The 21,769-nt window shown below is 38.4% G+C and overlaps 2 protein-coding genes across 5 annotated transcripts in view; one reads left to right on the top strand and one right to left on the bottom strand.

Annotated features, from left to right (window-relative positions):
• Positions 1-5,672, top strand: part of ankrd22 (ankyrin repeat domain 22) — a 40,430-nt gene extending 34,758 nt beyond the window's left edge. For all 3 annotated transcript variants that reach the window (XM_043712407.1, XM_043712406.1, XM_043712408.1), the window contains exons 5-6: positions 295-393; positions 5,537-5,672. In XM_043712407.1, the coding sequence (XP_043568342.1) occupies positions 295-393; positions 5,537-5,614 (177 nt within the window). In that variant the 3' untranslated portion in view covers positions 5,615-5,672. The remainder of the gene's footprint in view (positions 1-294; positions 394-5,536) is intronic.
• A 4,830-nt stretch (positions 5,673-10,502) lies between these two features.
• lipf (lipase, gastric) overlaps positions 10,503-21,769 on the bottom strand; it is a 47,545-nt gene continuing 36,278 nt past the window's right edge. For both annotated transcript variants that reach the window (XM_043712403.1, XM_043712404.1), the window contains 6 exons: positions 21,088-21,197; positions 19,785-19,921; positions 17,672-17,818; positions 14,489-14,560; positions 14,215-14,286; positions 10,503-12,586 (listed from right to left, as the gene is read on the bottom strand). In XM_043712403.1, the coding sequence (XP_043568338.1) occupies positions 12,353-12,586; positions 14,215-14,286; positions 14,489-14,560; positions 17,672-17,818; positions 19,785-19,921; positions 21,088-21,197 (772 nt within the window). In that variant the 3' untranslated portion in view covers positions 10,503-12,352. The remainder of the gene's footprint in view (positions 12,587-14,214; positions 14,287-14,488; positions 14,561-17,671; positions 17,819-19,784; positions 19,922-21,087; positions 21,198-21,769) is intronic.

Genomic DNA, 21,769 nt, shown 5'->3' with positions numbered 1-21,769 from the left:
AAACAAGACATCAAAAATTTTATTGACCTTTAACAAGGAAAAAAAAGGAAAGCTTTAGTTATTCAAGCTTCTCACCTCTGCTACTTTTTTTCAAAAAATTCTTGCCTATCATTTCTTGTCCTTTATTTTCTCACCCAGTGATTCACTGCTTCACCCAAAGATACAATGGTGTGATTTTTCAGCTAAACGTGGCTCTGCTACATTGTCATTCTGCTGAGAATTGGCAGTGCTTTGGTCTGACTTAGCTGCTATAGATTAGTGTACATGTATAACTGAGTTTAAATCTTGTTACAGAAAGGTAATTCAGCACTTCATTATGCCTGTCAAATGAAGAGTAAAAGGATTGTGTCTATTCTTGCTCGAGCAAATGCAGATACATCTATTGCTAATAAGGTAAAGATTTTCACGGTTAATTACAATATAGTATTTCCCACTGTTCATTTTGGATCAGAAAAGTCATTACTGTGCTACATTATAACTTCTCTGAAGGACACATCTGAGCAGAGAATCCTTCTGTTTTTTTCTGGAATACAATATTATCAAGTTTGTTTTGGATATTGTGTTAGAGTGTAATGATGAAGATAGCCTTCAAACCTATGGTGATTAAGATAAGCAAAAGCTAAACACTGCAAATCTGAAATGAAGAACATGACGGAAATACTCAGCAGATCTGGCAATATCTGTGGAGACCTCTTTTCAGAACTGTTCTCATTTTAAAGTCTTCCTTACAGCAGAAGCAATTTCCCTCTATCCCATTCAGTTCCCCCCAATAGCAAACTTCAGTCAAGTTACTCCTTGTCCTTAAATTCCAGAGAATACAAGAATTTGTGTAATCTCTCCTCATCATTTAAATTCAGAATCTAAATATCATTCAGGATATCCAAATCACACTTCCTCCATGGCCAATTTATTCATTCGAAGTATGGTTGAATTAGGGCTTTGTATAGTTAAAGTACAACTTCTAACCCCTTGTGTACGAGGCATCTATAATATATAAAGCCCAGCATTCCACTAGCCCTTCATTTTGTTATATTTTGAGACATTACTGAAGTATTTGAGCTGCAAAAATCTTTAGATGCCTACTACTGTTTTTTTCACTATTTAGAAAGCACTCCCTTTTTTTTTGGTCCAGAGTACAAAATATCCTTTTATCACAATTTTGCCCATTCACTTAAATTTATTATCATTTTTTTGTAGTTTTACATGATGTCTATATTCCATGTACAGTGAACCGTACCTTTGTGTAATTGGCAAATGTAGATGATGGGACAGGGAGCCAACAGTTGAGACCACAACACGGATCCCTTTGGGTTAACACCTTCTCACATTCTTTAATTAAGAATATATATCCACACTGTCTGTCTTTCCATTTTTCCTTTACCAAATTATTGATTAGTCTTCAATTCCAAGAACTTCAAATGTAACTAACAGTTTTAAGGAACTTTATTAAATGTCTGGGAAAAACCCAGCAGGTCTGGCATCATTTGTGGAGAGAAAGCAGAGTTAATGTTTCAGGTCCAGTGATCTCTCCTTAATTCTCTTTTTTGTTTGTTTCTAATTTCCAGGGTCTGCATTTCCCCTTTTTTTTGTAATAAAATGTCTTTTGGACTGCCATATAAAGAACATCAAGAGACATTCCCTTATCAATTAGTTCCGCTACCTCACCAAAATGTTCAATTATGTTCATCAAGTATAACCTATCCTTTATAAAATGATGCTGGCTGTTCCTGATCAACTGAAAATCTAAGATGTTCACTCACTATATGCTTGGATTTATCCCTATAAATAAGTGTTAGACCTGGTAGTGCTTGCTTCTAAGCGTTATCACTCTCTGCTTTCTTAAAGTGCTATTTGCAACTTTACATTATAATGTTTCCGAATTTAGAGAACTTTGCAGATGTTTGCACCAGCTTCTTACAAAACTTTGGGATGGAAATTGTTTCATCCTAAGGTTTGCATTATTTGTAATTGTGCATAAGAAATATGAGCAAACTATTTTGCAGTCATTGTGTCCCTCTGCCATGATCTAGTTGTGGCTTTAACTCCCATTTTTCTACCTGACCCCTTTACCTATCAGGTCCTTTCTCAATAAAAAAAAATCTCAGCCTTTAATACAGTCAATGGCTGTTGACTGTGGAAGAGTATTTCAAAAACTAATTACCCTCTGAGAAAAGAAATTTGATCTTTTTTTTTTAAGAAATGGGCTTCTCGGTTTAAGATAAAGCCACCTCGTTCTAGCTTTCCTCCACACGAGGAAACATTTTCTCAGCATCAGCCTGTCCAGCCCTGCAGAATCCTTTTGTTTGAACAACATCACTTCTTTTTCCTTAAACTCCAATGAATACAGCTCAAATCTGCTCTCAACAGCTGCTACACTTCGAGTGTGTCTAGTGAACCTTCCTTGAACTGTTACTTTGGTTTCCTTGAATGTTCAGCATGCTATATCTCTCTGTCTCACTGTGATCAGTGTTATCGTTTAGATGCCCATGATTAATGTACTTAGAGTCATACAGCTCAGAAACAGACCCTTTGGTTCAAGCAGTCCATGTTGACCATAGTCCCAAACCAAACTAGTCTCACCTGCCTGTGCTCAGCCCATATCCCTCCAAACCTTTCTTATCCATGTACTGATCTAAATGTTAGGAGAACGTGAGGACAGCAGATGCTGGAGATCAGAAGAAGGAGATGCTGAAGAAGGAATTATGCCCGAAACGTCGATTCTCTTGTTCCTTTGACCTGCTGCGCTTTTCCAGCAATACATTTTTAAGCTCTGATCTAAATGTTGTTTAAACTTTGAAACTGTACCCACAACTACCACTTCTTCCTCTGGAACTCCATTCCAACATGAATCAGTGTTAAAAAAAATTGCCCTCATATCTTTCTAAATCTTTCTCCTCTCAGCTTAAAAATATGTCCCCTAGTTTTGACATCTTGCACTCTAGGGAAAAGACACCTGTCATTCACCTTATCTGTGCCCTTCATGATTTTTATAAACCTCTGGAAGGTCACCACTCAACCTCCTACACTCCAGTGAAGAAGTCTCAGCCTCTCCTGATAACTTAACCCCTCCATTCCTGGCAACATCCTGGTAAATCGCTTATGAACTCTCTCCAGCTTAAGAATATCCTTTCTGTAATGGGGTGAGCAGAACTGCACAGACAACTCCAGAAAAGGCCTCACCAATGTCCGTTACAACCTCAACATAATGCCCCAACTCCTATATTCAAAGGTCAGAGCAATGAAGGCAAACATTCTACACGGCTTCTTAACCACCCTACTTGTGCTCAGACTGAAAGGTTGCTACTGGTACTTGTAGCCACCTCCGTTTAGGATTAGCCAACTTGTGTGATAACATTGATATCTATTGAAAAATAATTGCTGTTTTCTGTGAACAATGTTGTTCCATATTAAGGTGCTGTGAAATTACTCAATGACAGGTGATTATATTCGATATTAAAGGTTTTGTTGATAATTTTACGCTATCATATTGGATTTTTAAACAGCTAGGCCTTTGTCAGATCTTTTATAATTATTTTTAGTTTAATACAATAAGATCTACATTAACTGGCACACTAGAATAGGATGATACAAATAAATCTCAAATGTCAGTGATGCATTGGAGTTCATGGTAATAACAGCAATCAGACAAAAACATGCCTTGATACATTATCCAATTTATGGAGGCTTATAGCCTCTCCACCGTGAAGACAAAAATATTTCAACCTTCAGCTGGTTTCTTTATAACACTTCTGACTAATTACATCAGCATTTCATACAGAATCCGTGATGCCAGACTGGGGAGAGAATATTAGATTCCCGTTAATAGGGTGCTGCAAGTGTAGATTTTACTGCAGTTACAGCTTTTCTCAACAATATAATGTATAAAATTCTAAATCTTAGACAAATTTGCAAAGACATTTGAAAATAATAATCTTAACAGCGTCAATTTAATCGTGCACAATCTGATTTCATTGAAGGATAGCTACAGTTGTGTATGTTTGTTTAGAAGTCTACTCCCAGATCTTTTTTTTTAAATTACTAAATCTCCATATAAAATGCCCCTCCTTTTTAAATCAAGATGTTTTGTTAAGAAAGGTTGTTTAGAGATTGAGCAAAGGTGGAATATTTGGAGTAGAGGTACGAATCAGCTACGATCTACTTAGAAGGAAGAATAAGCTGAGATAAATGGTTTACTCCTGACCTCTGCCCCGGTAAGTCCCTTAAACCTGATATTACCTTCACCACTGTTTCAGTCCAACCACTGACCTGAGAAATGGCATCCAAAAAGAATAACAGGGACAGTGACCCAAATCCTGTTTCCACTCTTGATAGAAAAGGATAACTTAAGATTTTTTTTATGGCAGCCTCATCACTCTCTATCTTGATTTTTGTACTGGTATAAAGCAAGTGATCTTTCTGTAAGTATAAAGATGTGACTGTCTAATTAAAATTTTAAACAGTTTGGTACAGATGAAATTAATGCTGAATACATGTGTCTCAGTGCTTAAACTTCTGTAGTGGGCACAAGAATTTGATATACCTCAAACAATACTAATTGACCCTTAAGATACTGTACAGTAATATATAATGCAATAACCAGATTTGATTTTGTTTTAAAAAAAGTAACCCTTGAATTGGGAAAAGCTGCTGCCGTTCAACAACTTGCTGTGATGGTCTAATCTCTTGGGGGACATCTAATAAGCTGGATGCTTTGAAACTTACTCCTCAATATCAAATTGGACTCTAAATGATACTCACAGGTCTTTTAAATTATGGCCTTTGAACCGGAAAGGTTTCTATGAAATATTTCTGCATTGTATGTTATTGTCTGAGATCAATTTTATTTATTGTGCCAGTTACTAAGAGGTTATATTAACCTTGGATTTTTTAAATTCACTCATGAGATATGAGTATCGCTGGCTGGCCAGTGTTTATTGTGTGGCCCCCGTTGCCCTTGAAGATGGTGTTGAATTGCTGCAGTCCATTAGTAATTTAAGTAGAGATTGAGCAACGTCTGAACATGAGACATTTTTCCCATGTGTGCTTTAAATTCACTTCAATATCACTTTATGTTTGAAGGGAAGAAAATGTGAATGTAACATTTTTAAGATCCTACCATTCTACATGTTAGTACCAAGATTGTTTTGCACAGAAATTTAACATCAGCCATTGGATGGAATGAAGAGGATTCCAATAGCTGCTTCAAAATTCAATTTTATTCTCTCTAGATTTCACTTGTTAGGTAGGTGATTAAAGAGGCACATTGCACTAACTTTACAAAAGGTTGGTGCTCGGCCAGTGCAGTTTAGAAAACAGGTTGTACTTTCACATCACAACTCCAATTGTGATTTCACTCCATATCTTTTGCAATGGCTAATGAAACTCATAAAATTGCATTCCCTTCACTATGTGCCTATTAATTTACAAAACATTATAAAATAACTACTTGAATTAAACAAGCATTTACAGCTTCTCTAGTTTTGAAATTAAACTGTAAAGCATATAATGGAGTATTACTTACTGTATTTTTTTTTAGAATGGAGAAACACCTCTGGATATTGCTACACGCCTAAAGTTTCCACAGATTGTTGCTATGCTACAGAAGGAATCATAATGTTCTGGAATCGAAGTATGCTTATTTGTATGTCGCAAATAAATGATGCTTTAATATATCCTTTATGAATTGATGTGTGACTTTACACCATTTAACTCTGAGCCAAGGATGACACTGTGCAATGATAGATTCCAGTACCAAACCTAGGCTGAGACTTCAATGCCTTGAGAGTGATTTTGGCTACCTTTTAATGAGAGGTTAAACTGAAGCCTCAGCGGCCCCCTTAAAGGATGCAATGGTCATTGCAGTATGTGGACCGGAAGAGCTGAAAAAGTCAACTGCCTACTCTTTGTCCGTCAACTGGTGTTTATCAAAATTGTTGGATTTTTGTTTGCGGGATCTTGCTATGCAATGACTAGATTTTGTTGGTTGAAAAGTATTTCCCAGTCCACTCTGAACCTTGTGATAGCTCTACTCCCTGGCATTGAACAACTCTCGTATTCCAACACTGCTCGGACCCAGGAACTGACATTTGGTAGGTCTATCAGGTCCTTCCTCAATACCAATAAACATTCCTGAGTAGGATATGACTGTTAAAATGTAAACTTCAATCACTTACATTTGTACTATTACAATAATTTCTGAACAACATTTTGCAATGATCCCCATTTTTTTGAGAACAGTTGCTGAAGTGTCGAATTTCTAATTAAGCTTGCTTACAAGTTGGACATTGATGCTCCATTACATTGCCTGCTCTTAATAGATGTAGTTTACCATCTTTGCATTTTTGAAGCAACATAAACGTAGATTAGATTACTTAGTGTGGAAACAGGCCCTTCGGCCCAACAAGTCCACACTGACCCTCCGACGAGCAACTCACCTAGACCCATTCCCCTACATTTACCCTTTCACCTAATACTATGGGCAATTTAGCATAACCAATTCACCTAACCTGCACATTTTTGGTCTGTGGGAGAAAACCAGAGCAGCCGGAGGGAACCCATGCAGACACAGGGAGAATGTACAAACTCCACACAGACAGTTGCCTTAAGGTGGGAATTGAACCCGGGTCTCTGGCGCTGTGAGGCAGCAGTGCTAACCACCATGCCGCCCCTAGACAGTTGTTAAAATATTTCCAAGTACCTTTGTTGTCACTTTGTGCCAACACTCGGTATGACGGTCAGGTCCATCTCTAAATTTGAGCCAAGGGACCAGATCTATAAGAGCCACATGAATTTGTTGATTAGCTAAATTTCAAACTTAAAGTTCAATCCTGACAATTCACTGGTCATACCTATTGGGATATGCTGCAATGTAAATTACAGACCCCATCCCAAATAAACTTGGGAAGAGTCACTCAACTTGAAATGTTGTTCAAAGGATTTCTCTCCACAGATGCTGCCAGACCTGCTGAGCTTTTTCCAGTAATTTGTTTTAGCTTCTAAATAAACGTGGACTGTCTTCAGTATTTGAGACTTATTTCTATGTTTTGATATTAAATATGGTGGAAGTTGGTAGGAATAGTCTTTAGATTTGATAAAGTCTATTTTTTCTCCACTCGTAGCACACTGAATGGGCTTCTTCCTCTCGGGGACTGCAGGCTGTAGTGTGCAGTCATGGGCTAGTGATCTGTTCAAGTGGTGCACCTGGAATATAAAGGGGAGCCATTCCCCCATTAAAAGGAAAAGGTGCTATCAAATCTTAGGAAAGAAAGGCTTGATGATGTGCAAGAGACACATTTGACTGATAGAAAGCATCTGAAGTTATAGCAGGGGGAATACAATAGGGTATTATTTTCCTCCTTTAACTCCAAAAGCAGAGGAGTGGCCAGAGATGGAAATGTGTTGCTGGAAAAGCGCAGCAGGTCAGGCAGCATCTAGGGAACAGGAGAATCGACGTTTCGGGCATTAGCCCTTCTTCAGGAGCTAATGCCCGAAACGCGATTCTCCTGTTCCCTAGATGCTGCCTGACCTGCTGCGCTTTTCCAGCAACACATTTCCATCTCTGATCTCCAGCTTCTGCAGACCTCACTTTCTCCTCTCCAGAGGAGTGGCCATACTGGTATGAAAGAACTTCCCATTTCAGGTGACAGATCAAATCAAGGATGAGCATGGATGGTTCATCATTCTCAAGGTGCTGATACACTGAGAAGAGCATGGCATCCTGAACAATTACTATTCCCTGGCGCACACAAATTTATAGTTGATGCATTCTCTAGATTAATGGCTCTTGGAGTGTGCCGTATGATTTTAGGAGGGGGCTTTAATTGTCTCATGGACCCTGGGGTTGACAGGATGCCAAGTGGGCTGTCAAGTATACCTCGGCAGTCTAGGCACTTAGTGGACTTGTGTGAGGAGCTCTTTGTTCTGTCAGTTTATTTGGACTTGATGTTCACCTACAGAATTGGGAGCAGAAATATTTTGGACCATGCGGCAGTATATTTGTATGTTAAGACCAAAGGTAGTGGAATAGGCACACAGCACTGGCACATGGATCTGTTTCTGTTGAAGGATGACAACTTTGTACAGTATTTCACAAAGGAGCTCAGGGTTTATTGGGACATCAATCGGGGTATGGCCAGCAATCCGTCAGTGCTCTGGGAAACCACCAAAGCATTCTTAAGGGGTACGATTATTTCATACTCTGCAACAAGGAGGCAGAGAGGAGAGCAGCAGCGGATACTCGAAGCCTGGCTGAAGGTAGCCGAATTACCATATTATACCAGACCATCTGTAGTCAAATTGCAATGAGTCACAGCTCTGCGGGCTGCTCTGGACTCACTGCTCACACAAGAGATGAACAGTGGGGTCTCCTTTGCAAAGGCTGTTTGAATATGGGGATAAGCCAGGTAGAAAAAAAGTGCTCCATAGTTCATTGTGTCTACCAGGGAGAGAACTGGTAAAGTCACTCATGAACTGAGTAAAATCAATGCCAGATTCCAAGTTCCTTGCAGAGTTATATTGGTCAGAGGCCTGATGGGATGGAGGTGCGAGAATGGAATACTTCTTTGAAAACTTGGACCTCCCCAGCATAAATGCCAATTAGGCCTCCCTTTTAAAAGCACCTCTGACAGTACAGGAGATGCAGCAGGCAGTAAGGCAACTCCAAGGTGGTAAGGCACCCAGTCCAGATGGATTCCCGAGCGAATTTTACAAGGAGTTCATACACATATTAACTGAACCACTGCTGGGGATATATAGTAATTCATATAGCCAGGACTGTCTTCCGCACTCTCTTAGGGAGGCTAATATCTCCCTTATCTTAAAGAAAGGGGAAGACCCCAAGGACTGTACATCATATTAGACCCATATCACTGTTGAATGTGGATTTTAAAATTCTATCAAAGGCTCTGCCCGTTATTATAAAAGAGGAACAGACTGGTTTTACCAACAGCCACAGCTCCTCCAATAATATCAGGCGGGTTTTGAATATGGTGCAAATGTGTAACTGAGAACGATTCCAGGCTTAGTGGTCTCTCTGGATGCAGAAAAGACTTTTGATCAGGTGTAATGGTCATATTTCTTTGCTGTTCTGGATCGTTTTGGTCTGGGAGGTGGCTTTTACAGGTGGATAGCAGTGTCATGTAAAGACCCCAAGGTGGCAGTTATCACAAATGGAGTTAAATGGGGCAATTTTGGTCTGGGGAGGTGCAGCCAACAGGGACGTCCCCTATCGCCGCTACTGTTTATCTTGGTATTTGAACCACTGGCAGAGGCTATCCGAAAAGACCCTGAAATAATGGCACTGAAGGTGGGAGTTAGGGAATACATAATCACTCTCTATGCGGACAATGTCCTTTTGTTTTTAGCAAACCCAAAAAGTCCATACCCCCACTAATACAAAAAATTAATTAGGTAGCTATTTGGGATACAAGATAAATCTCTCAAAATCAGAAGTCATGCCTATGCTGTGGCATTGGTGGAGGTACAGAAGCTGGAGATAGGAATAGAGTTTCCTTTTAGATGGTCACAGAATTTGTATTATCCCTTGCTTCTGGCCACTGTATGGAGCTAACTTTGTGCAGCTGTTTGAGAGGATAAAACAGGACTTGCAGTAATGGAAGGGACTACCCATATCATGGTTAGGCTGTATAGCCTTGATTAAAATGAGTGTTCTTCCTTAGTTGTTTTATCCTAGGAGGATGGTCCTGTTGTTATTACCCAAACAGGTGCTGCAGAGGTTTGTAGGATGGCTTGGATCATTTATTTGGTGCTGTAGGTGCCCTTTAATTAAATTTACCTAGTTGCAACTTCCACAGGATATTGGGTGGGGGGAACCTCCCAGATTTGACGAGATACCAGCTATGCACCCTGTTGTCATGTGTAGGCGAATGGGTGCATAATGATTTGAAGTCAATATGGCTTGATGTGGAGGCCTCGCAGACAACCCTCTAGGTCTTGCAGGGTGGCATAGACTTGTGATGGAGCATGTCCCTCAGGATTACCTGACAAGTATGGTGAACATTGGAAGAGAGCAATTTTATAGGACATGGCAGCCCTTTCTAGATATTATAGACATGGATCTGTCAGCGGTATTGATTAGAGCCTTATATAGTCACGAAGGTCGTATATGGCGATCCAGGAATCTGGGGTTTGTTGGGGGGGGCGGGGTGGGGATCAGGTTAACACAGGTATAATCACTGTTGCTCCCATGGGCAGGAGCCTCGATGGAGGTGCAACGAATGGAGTAATGTAATATAGTACAACGTAGTGTAATTTAAATTAAATGACTATCTACAAGACTATGTTATTTTATTTAATTTGAGCTTGTGCTAACTTGGTTTAAATAATTGTAGGCAGTTTATTGTTGATGTTACTGTAATATAACAATAGTATATTAATTATTCTGTACTTTTTTTGGTTGTGTTTTTGTAAAAAAGTGAAAAATGTTTTCTTCAATAAATATATACAAAAATATGGTGAAAGTTGAAATGACTAAAAATCAAGTATTGATTTGTCGGAATTTCATTCACTTTATTGATGTTGCTCCATCTGGAAGAGCAAGACAAAACTGTGACATGGTATTAAAGGTTAGCAAAATGATATGCATACAAGTTTAATCATTTGTTGTTTAAATCAGCAGTGTTCTATTATGCTTTGAGACATATATTTTCAAAAAAAAAGGCACTTGCATCACTCAAACACAACACTTGCTATCCAAACCAGCTTTATTCACCTTTATTACAGTATCAATGCCTTGATCATTACTGCTATTTTACTAAAATATTATGTGAAGTTACCCATTATGAACTGGTTTACTAACATAAGCTAGTTCAGTTGTGTTCCATTTTAATTTTCCCATCAATGCCAGAATTCAGGCTACTGCAAATGCACTTGTATGAAAAACCAAGTTGTCAATCTTTAACATGTAATATCAGCTGAAAGTCTGAGTCTTTTTCTGGAAGCCAGTGATCATCAGGTCAGTGTACAAACATATGATTGTACAGCATTGTTAACTAAAATTAAATTGTTTATAGAATTACTAGCACCTCAACTAATCAGATCTTTTCTGAAATGTCAGGCTAATTTTCATTAAAAATGTTGATCTGATTATTCTAATTGGCCACACGTGAAAAATCGATCCTGAGATATGAATTCAAGTGGTGTTATTAAAATACATTCAAAATTTACCCTGAATCACCAAATGACTTCAAACAATTTAATTTCCTGAGAATGCTGGTTTACATGATTTAGTACTTTCCATAATCACAGGGCCTCTCAATATTGTACAATTCATATTTTCATATCAGAGGCTGATGTTCAGAGTCTGAGGCAGAACAAGTATTTGGTCAGCAGCATTGAATGAATGATGCTACAATCTACTCCCAATAATTCAAAAACTTTTTTTTGGAAAATTAAAGTTCCTATGTCAAGTGACTTTGAATTAAGAGGTGCAGACTGTCTCAGGCAAGTGGCTTTTAATTTATAGTAAACAGATTTGGAACTTAATGTTCAGAAATCAACTTTTTTTTCCCCCCAACCAGATTTAACGAGCAACTTCACAATCAAAATAATACCAAGTTCTCACAATTGTTCCATGTAGCAAAATATAGCTGAAAGTTTGATGTGTGAACAGCAGAAAATGTTCTTTCAATTCTGCATTTGAAAAGGAGCTATGTGCCATAAATGCTGCTAACATTAGGGCCTTTTCAAGGAACTTGTACCGTCTTGCGTTGTTGCTCCCAAATACCATAAATGAACACCAGTAAAAAAAAAAATCACTGGTTCAAACAAGCATTATAGGGATTCAAACAGGCATTATAGGGAACAGCAATAAAACTGGAAGAAATATGGCTTTATCCAAATGCATAGAAGGATAGCTAGCAGGCTTTCATGTGCAGCACCCTGGCAATTTAGACAATGATCAAGTCAAAGAAATTTTGTAAAACATTAATTCTCTGATCTCAAAAGTCCAATAATTAGGAAGAGGAGATGGGCATAAGTTCCAAAGTCTCCATTAATTTTATTTTGACCAGGCCCACTCCACATTTTTCATCCTGCTCATAAAGAAGAATTAGGCCTCAGCTTGCTATTTGGCCACAGCAATATGACTGTGGGTTCGGAGTTTCCGGGTATGAGATTAGACACTTCTTAAAGACAGAACTCAGGCACAATCTGGGCAACAAACTATTAAAACTTTAATAATTCTAAATGTATTATCTCTTATTAAGAATCGTTTAAGACCATCTATGATCCATATAATGCAGCAATAAAGGGAAGGATAAAAAGAAAAGCAACTCATAAGAGAAGTGTCCATTAACTCCAGTTTTAAAATAGATTATTGCAGACCATCTCCTACTCACTGATACTTTCTCATGAGACTAATCATGTCATAGTACATGCGCTGTGGAGCGTCCAGACCCCAGATGAAATCCAAGTGCTCCCAATCAGGGATTTGCTTGTGGTAAACAACATTGGGCAGATGTTTCAATATATAGTTTACATCTTGGGGATCAGCTAGCCAATCGTTTCCTCCAGACCAGAGAGCAGTAGGGATAGGCATTGATTTCAAGTAGTATAAAGGTGGCTTTGTCTGAGCAAAAAAAAGAAAAGAAAATTAATTTCTGCATTAAGCTTAGATACTTGTTTATTACTGCAGTTAGTTCTTAATCTACATTTCTGGGGGAACAGCATGTACGGTTTATCCCAAGAATATTCTTGCGTTGAAACTGAAAACAGGCTACCATCCAAAAAATCTCAGGTATGAAGTGAAGTAAACCGAGCAAGTGGCATCAGCCAGTGGGCAGAGTCAATACTTCCGAATCCACATCTCTTGTCAATCTCAATAGATATTAAATTCAAGTGTGTTTAGATACATGTTAATGCTCTTCAGGTAAGTCGACAGTGACTCCACTTTAGAGCCTTGGATTTGGAGTAACCCCAGAGTGAAAGTTTAGGTGTGGTCAGGAAGGTGGAAGAGAGTAGTTTTTGTGCATTGTTGGAGGAGTTTCAGCTGTGGAGCAGGTGACAAGGAATTTTACTTCTTGACTAGAATGGTGAGAGCAAGAGTCCATCAAGTGGAAAGCTGATGAAAAGGCAAGATTTCTACAAGAAACAAAAAACACTTTTTCCACAGGCAATTTCTGCAGTAGCAAAGGCAGCCTCAGAACTCAGCTAACAAAAGAATTACTGGTCTTCACTAAGATGACATCAAAAATATGGAATACGAAAAAGAACATTAAAGTCATGGAGCGTAAAGAAGATTGGGAAGAGTAGCATAATTGAAGAGTTCAGGAAGAGAAAATTAGACGTGATTCAAAGTATGATATTGAAGTCTATCAGAGGCTTAAATATTTATAGCACAGTAGAATGTTTGACTCAGCAAATAATCTTCACGATCAGAAAGCTACTTCTAACGCTTTGTGAAATAAATACTTAAAAGGTGGAATGGCTGTTATTCTTCAAATTCCATGGATAGTTTTGCGTCAAGCAGTATCCTTCCACTCCCACACTTGCACTATTGTTATCTCTCCCCTCTCCTTCCCAATGCTTTAGTACAAAGTACACAGTGCAAATTAATAACCTGATATTATTTTCTTTCCCCACAGAACATCTTATCCAGCCCTTGTAAAACAGTAGAAATCAAAACAAACCTATTTAGCAAAAGGGAATTTCTTTTTCCATAACAATGACAAGTTTTTAATTATCCTCCCAGTATAGTTGTTTCTCATTTATCAACATATTCACCACAGAGAATAAAACTAAACTAGGGGCAGCATTGTGGCTCAGTGGTTAGCACTGCTGCCTCACAGCACCAGGGTCCCAGGTTCAATTTCAGCCTTGGGTGACTGTCTGTGTGGAGTTTGCACGTTCTCCCAGTGTCTGTGTAGGTTTCCTCCCACATTCCAAAGATGTGCAGGTCAGGTGAATTGGCTATGCTAAACTGCCCCCATAGTGTTAGGTGCATTAGTCAGAGGGAAGTGGGTCTGGGTGGGTTACTCTTCGGAGGGTCGGTGTGTATTAGTTGGGCCAAAGGGCCTGTTTTCACATTGTAGGGAATCTAATCTAATCTAATCTAAACTGCAATAGAATTGTTTTATCTCTCAATAGCTTTACTGAATTTTCATTCAGAATAACTGAGTGACCAGAATTAATTCGAAGGATGTGCAATATGAAGCATATTTAAACACAAACTTTTCTTAGTAGTTTCCTATATCATACCTGATTATAATGTGCCAAATCTTTTGAAGTAGAACCCCAGTCAAAAGCCTGAAAACGTCCTCCTTTCACAGCCTGAAAAACAATGGCAAATCAAAAGATTAATTTCAACTCAATTAGTTAGAAGTGCACAAATATGAAACGTGTCCTTAAATACTTGCCACATTAACTGTCATACACCATTACCGCATGCTTTTACAGAAAATCTCCATTTTATATCTCCAATATAGTGGTAAGTGTATTAAATAAAAGTGTTGATGACCCATAGAGGCTCTACCTGACTCCAGTGAATAATGTTTTGTACGGAGGTTCCAGCAGGACAATGTGCTGAATAGACTGGTATTCTGCTCTGTAAACATATTTGAAATATTTAAAATTAATCCATTAATGTTCAACATGACTACAAAACGCACAAAATGTTTCTATTTCAAGTTATAAAAACAAAAACAACCTGTTTATATAACACCTTTTAATATGATGGAAATATTCCACGGTGCATTATGGAACAAGATATGATATCAAAGTGGAAGATTTAAGGGGCATCTTAAAAGGAGAAAGTAAGGTAAAGACTGTCGGAGAGATTTAGGGAGGTAATTTCAGGACATACAGCCTCAAACATCTGAAGGCAAGGACACCAATGGAGAGAATTGGTGGGGATTCTCTGGGGATATTCTAGGGATTAAAATCACATATATACAATATCTCAATGCAAGTGATTACAGTTGTAGAGTGTGGTGAGATGATACATTATGAAGGTGTAGAAATGTACGGTACCTTTACAAGAGTGAAGGACTTACAGAGGCACATACAGTGGAGAAGTTACATTGTAACATTTGGTTGCGTAGATACAAAAACAAATTCAAATTTGGCCAGTCAGTTTAAATTATACTCCAAAAATACCAAACTCCAATCAAATTGGAATTTAGCATATTGACAATATTAAAGTCAATGATACAATCCGATGCTTTAGGATATAAGACTGGGAGAAATTGAACAGTTGGGAGGAGAACTGCCAAGCCACCAGCATGTACAGACTGCCTGAAACACAGCTCTCTTAAAGGTACTTATCTAAAATGACCTGTGAATCAGAAATCCCTAAGAAACTCTACAGAGGAAGATTGAAAGGGAAGATTCGACAGCTGCCTGGTTTTGAAATTTGAATTTTTGGTAAATATTAATCAGGGGTTTTATTGGACTAATATTATAGAAGGGAAAGTAAAAGATAGGTTAGAGGAAGAGGTGTAAATAGTTGTTAGTTAATTATTCTCTGTTATACCTTAAGAAATAAAGTTGTTAATTTTTACTTTAAATAGTTCTTCGTGTCTCGAATTTCAGATTACTGCACGGGATAAATCTTTTCTGGGTTGCTGGTTTAAATTAAGCGGGGGGGGGTTACCCATGTTGTAACAGATGGAAGGGTTTGAAATGAAGGATGAGAATTTTAAATTGAGGCAATAAATTAACAGGAACTAATGTAGGTCAGCAAGCATAGGGGTGACAGAAGAATAAGATTTGATGAAAATCAGGACAAAATTTTGTATAACTTCAAGTTTATGGAAAGTAGAACATGGCAGGCCAGCCAGGAGTGTCAGAGCAATCAAGCCTTCAATTAATATCTTCATGGATGAGGACTGCAACATTTATTGAACTGAAGTAGACATTGTTACAAAAGGTGTGAAGAGACCATCTTCGTGATAATGTTCAAAATCCCAAAATATTGGCTAACATTTGTTTAAATTATTTATCAATTTTCAAACTCAGGTCAGTTTGGATCTTTTTTGGAGTCAAGTTGCCAGGATAGAAATTGAGTGAAACACAGATGAACAATCATACTTTTGGTCAGGTAGTTTGGGATTAAATATCCAGCATATACCAAACCAGTTTTACTTCACTCGTGATATGCTGAAACACAATACAAAGCATAGGGTTAAAAAATTATTGCACGACAAACAAGTAATCTTTTTTAAAGGAAAAAGTGAGGACTGCAGATGCTGGAGAATCAGAGTTGAAAAATGTGCTGGAAAAGCCCAGCAGGTCAGGCAGCATCCGAGGAGCAAAAGAGTCGAAGTTTTGGGGATAAGCCCTTCATTAGGAATTTTTAAATGCTTATTTACTGCAAAAACAAATAACCAAAAGTTTAGAAACTTTTTAAATAGCGGGTAAGAGTGGCAACAACCTGTGAATTGCTGTTCGGAAAGGGGGTGGAAGTGCAGGCACCTAATCAAAAGGAATTTCAATAGGAAACTGGACTGACATTTGATGGAAATAAATTTGGAGTGCTAGAGGATTGAGCAGGCACATGGGACTAACTGGACTGCCACACAAAGAGCTACTAAGGACTTAATGAGTCAATGGAATCTTGCTCTACCATACTATATGATGGTATGATACAGTATTATGATACTATATCACCAACACTGCTTATTACAGCAAATACCCATGCCAACTTTTATAGGTGCTCCATCGAGAGCATTCTGTCTGGTCTATCACTACCAGGTGTGGCAACTGTAGCATTCAAGATCGGAGACGGTTACAGAGAGTAGTGAAATCAGCCTGGTCAATCACTAAGGCCAACCTCCCATGTATAGAATCCATCTACCAGGCCAACTGTCAAGGAAAGGATGCCAGCATTCTTAAAGATCCATCCCACTCTGGTAATGTTTTTCTACAACATCTACCATCAGGGAGAAGGTACAGAAGCCTGAACACACATACACACACATACACATGCACATTTAGGCCAGAGCTGCAAACCACACAGAAGGGAAGGTACTGTAGTAGGGCTTTGCATTAAGCTTTACAGCATAGACAAACAAAACTGCAGCAAGAGTGCAAGTGATAGGCAATCTTAAACTAATCACGCCTAGGAATGTCAAGGTCACCAAGGCTGCATTTGTAAATAGGTTCAATGTGGAGGAGATCAAATTCAACAAATACCAAACCTCTAATGCAAATTTAAACAATACAATTGACAGATAACATATTTGGCAATAATATTCCTTCAGGTCCTGACAACTAGATTTTCCCCTCAGTTCTTCTCCTGTGTTCTATGCTTCCCTTAAACATTAAGGAACTGTATTTTATGGAAGTACTCCACACACTTTTTTTAAAAAATTGTAACTGTAGAAAGACCTTAATGTGGGACATTTGATGCCTTTGAGTGTAATAATAGAAGACAGATAATATAGCACCATCTGCTGACTTAAATGTTTCATGATTGAACGAGTTTTGAACCCTCCTGCTACCACTTCTGCAAATTTTGATCTTAAGCAATTTCAGATGGCAGCTGAAAACTGACTTTCAAATCAGTAACTACAAAAAACAACAGAAAGCAACAGTGGTTATATTCAAAGAACAACCCAACCTGAATAAACCAGTGGAAATCTTTTTTGATATGCATATCTGTTTGTTTTTCTCTTTCGCTTTGGACCTTCTTACCATTCAAAATTGTGATTCTTACCTTGTTAAGATTCTTTTCATTGAATCCACTTATTATGAAGAATACATTGCCACAAAGCTCTTCAATTAAAAATTGATTACATATATGTGTAGCAAGCCATGTTATTTCCTTAGTTTGTGGAAGGAACTCCTTATTTCCAAACAAAGCCTGAAAAATACAGAGCATGAATGTATTACAATAACTAATGGATGAAAGTGACTGTTTATAAATACAGTAACAATCATTTAGTAAATTAGTAAGAAAGATAGGTCTTCTTAAAAGCATCATTAAAACAATCCTGGAGGTTCATTTGTACAGATCTTTGATGGAAAATCACAGAACAAATGGGATTTGGCTTACATAGAGAGAGACTGAGAGGACAAAAGCAGAGAAATTATGCTTAGATCCCCAGTTGGAGTAATGTACACAGTTCTGATCTTCACACTTTAGAAATAACATGAGGGAACATGAGAGATTGCACAGTAAATCTATCACAATGGTTCAAAAGATATTAGCTATGAGCTTAGGTTGGAGAAGCCACAGCTGTCTTTTTTGGTGCAAAGGGGATTGTGGGAAGTTGATAAAGGTGTGGGAGATTATGATGGACTCAGATTGGTAAACAAAAATATACATTGCTCCCATTAGCTAATTGAGAGGACAATGATTTAAGGTTTTGAGTATGAGATGCTGGGGGACAGTGGCTGTTGTGGTTGAGGATAAGGAATTTTTTTTGGTACAGGGAATGGCAGTGACCAAAAAGATGGTGGCAGAGAATCATCTGGAAAATTAAATCATGGAGAAAACCAGAGAAAAGTTGCTCTCATAGCCATAGTAATTAGAATCTGCAAGCAGCTGCTCCTTCAACACGGATTGTCTCAAGTTTGCTGCTGACAGGCTCATAACAAACCATACAAGAGCAAATTTGCAGGATGGGAAGCCACCCGTGATTGGAGGAGCATTGGAAATGGAGAGTAACAGCTGTGAGCAAGCAGAGCCGAGACACTGGAGAAGAGAGTGTGGGTGGGGAAGCAAGGCTGGTGAGAGTGGGGCACCGCAGGGAGGCTGTGGGCAGGGAGTGAATTCAGTCTGCAAACGGGGCAGGTGAGGAGGAAGAAAGGGACTATAAAGCTTGGATTTGGGGTCGGAATTTGATGTGGCGGAGAAGTCAAGAGACAGAGGTGGGGGTGATCAGACGACAGACTTGAGACACAGAGGAGGGAGGCATACAAGATACAGGGAGGAGGGAGAACTGCAAGACCAGTTGGGGAGAAGAGGAACTGTAAGGAGCAGTTTTAAACCTTTGAGACCAGGTCAATCAATAAAACGTTTCAAGGGAGGCCACATGCCTATAGTTTAATGTTTTAATTTCAAACTTTTAATTTTAATTTCACACTAGCAGGCTGTACTTCTCAAATTGAAGGGCCCAGCCCTTCATGCCTGCCAAGAGGCATGTTTGTGTATTAGGGAGACCAGCCTTCAGCCAACACACTCAACTTCTACAAACCTAAGAATGGGACTCCTAGGATAGGCAGATCATGGCACCAATGTGCACACTCTTCCTCCTCTTCCCAGACCCCTAAAACAAATACTGACTACCTTCTGATGGCCAACTCTCCCATAACCACATGATCAATCTCTCTCTCTCTCTCTCCTCTGCTCCCCTACAAGTATTCCTGTTCACAGTCAAGCTGTCAATCTGACTGGCTGGAGCTAGAAATCTGTTGAAAAGATTTGAAACAAACTACTGTTAAGCTCAGCATGACAAGAGGGAAATCAGCACTTCTAGATTTCCCAACTGCAAATTCACCCACCTGCTAATACCTTACAAAAATAATCAGATTCAATAGCTTTGTGATTCTTTGCAGGTTAAAAAAAAAATCAGGTAGGGGCCATTTCTAGTAGACAGCTTTAAATGAACTGTATTTTAACGCACTGAATTTGTTTAGCAGCAAGAAATACAGTTAGGCACTGTGTTACTCAACTGCTCCTATTCCAGATAGGTGTTACCTGTTGCCTTTGCAGTACCCTGGCACAGAAAGTCTCAGTGTCTACTACAACTTGTAAGTTGTATCCTAAACTCAACAACAGATTGCAACTTTCCCCTATCTTTTGTGAAATTAAAAAAAAAACTTACTCTGATCAAAAACTCTGGAAGTTGCCCAAGTTTTACAAGCGGACTGACAGAATATTTAACTGTTACAACAGGAGCCAAGCCAAAAAAGACTTTAATCTTCTTTGCTAACTCCGGCATTGTAGAAAAGGCTATGAAACCTGAATAAGGAAAACAAAGGAAAACAGATTGCAAACATTACTGTTCTCATTCAAATTTTAAAAAATCATGTTAAATGTACAAGTAAGTGGCACAGGGACTTCTTTTTAAGATTTCAAGCAATATGGTTTCTCATAAGCCTGTTAAGAACACAGATTGTGATTTATATGTTAATAACTTCAAACAAGCACTTGAAGATTGTCAAGATCAACATAAATTCAAAGTCTATCAAGTAAACTTGTATGCTTAAAATGATGAATGTCTAAGTCCTATAAAAAGATATCTAAAAACAAGAATATTATGAACAAATATTGAGCGCTCAATTAATGAATCTTATATAATTATATATTCCATCTTAATGGTATTCTTCAGAAGTTAACTAATCGGACAGAGAATAGTGGGAAGGACAATCCGTACTTTCCTGATTTATGCACTGTCAGAGAAGGCACTAAGGACAGCAGTGTGCATTTTGAGAATTGATTCTCATTGTCCAATCATGGAGTGAAACAGTGATATTGAAATGAAGTTCTGGTTTAATGAAAGATGTGGTTCAGGATGCAAGAAAGATTGGGCACGCTGTCAACCTCCAGAGGTCAGACAATTCTTAAGTAATCAGGAGGGTTAAGTGTAAAATATGCTTCAGCATCCAACTTCTAATGCATAATTCACATTCATTTATATAATTCAGGGAGAACTCTTTCATTTCCAAATCTGAAATCCAAGGATAAACAATTCAGTTCACTGCAAATCAACAAACCAAACACCTGAATGCGTGCCAAATGTATCTCCTTTAAATACTTGATTTTATGATTAGCTCCAGGCTCCTTGCTTGTCCTTCAAAAGCTCAGAGTAACTAGCTACCCCCTGGCTCAAATATGATTTTTCTCTTATCTAGTCATAATGAAAAGGGGCTTTGCACACATTCTCATCTAGGGAGCAATGTTATTCCTCATTATTACATGTCTACTGCCATGAACAACGTAGTTTTATACAGTGATATTTTATGTTAGAAGTACATCATATCAAAATTCATGATATTAAGATGAGAAAAACATTTTGGCACAACTTTGTATATAATAGTGGAGTGGAAACAAATGAGTGAATTTCCATGAGACCAATTTCCTGGTCTGTACTGATGACAGATTACTAATGTAGCTACTTGACTTACCAATTGTCGTTCCCTGAGAATGACCAACATAATATAACTGTCGTTGCGATGTTTTTTGGAGGATGAAGTCAATCACTGCTGGTAAATCCTTGGTAGCCATTTCATCAAAGCTGGAAAGTATTTATAATGACTTGATTTGTGAAATACCTACGCTACTAAAAGAGAAAATTATTTACACCCAAACATCTAATCAATTCTAATGAAAGCAAACTTTTACCAAGCCACAGTGTGTTAAATATGGCTATTTAATTCTCAAAAAAATAGGTCAATATTAATTAGATGTGTGGAAGCAAATACGATTCAAAGCCGCCATCATATTCACATATATCATCTGTAATAAGACATCACATAAGAACTGTATAGAACATAGAAGAATACAGTGCAGTACAGGCCCTTCGGCCCTCGATGTTGCGCCGATCCAAGCCCACCTAACCTACACTAGCCCACTATCCTCCATATGCCTATCCAATGCCCGCTTAAATGCCCATAATGAGGGAGAGTCCACCACTGCTACTGGCAGGGCATTCCATGAACTCACGACTCGCTGAGTAAAGAACCTATCCCTAACATCTGTCCTATACCTACCCCCCCTCAATTTAAAGCTATGCCCCCTTGTAATAGCTGACTCCATACGTGGAAAAAGATCCTCACTGTCGACCCTATCTAAACCCCTAACCATCTT

This window comes from Chiloscyllium plagiosum, chromosome 22, assembly GCF_004010195.1.
Source record: "Chiloscyllium plagiosum isolate BGI_BamShark_2017 chromosome 22, ASM401019v2, whole genome shotgun sequence".
Classification (NCBI taxonomy): domain Eukaryota; kingdom Metazoa; phylum Chordata; class Chondrichthyes; order Orectolobiformes; family Hemiscylliidae; genus Chiloscyllium; species Chiloscyllium plagiosum.
Note: the sequence above shows the minus strand (reverse complement) of the source record. Positions and strands in the feature narration are given on the sequence as shown.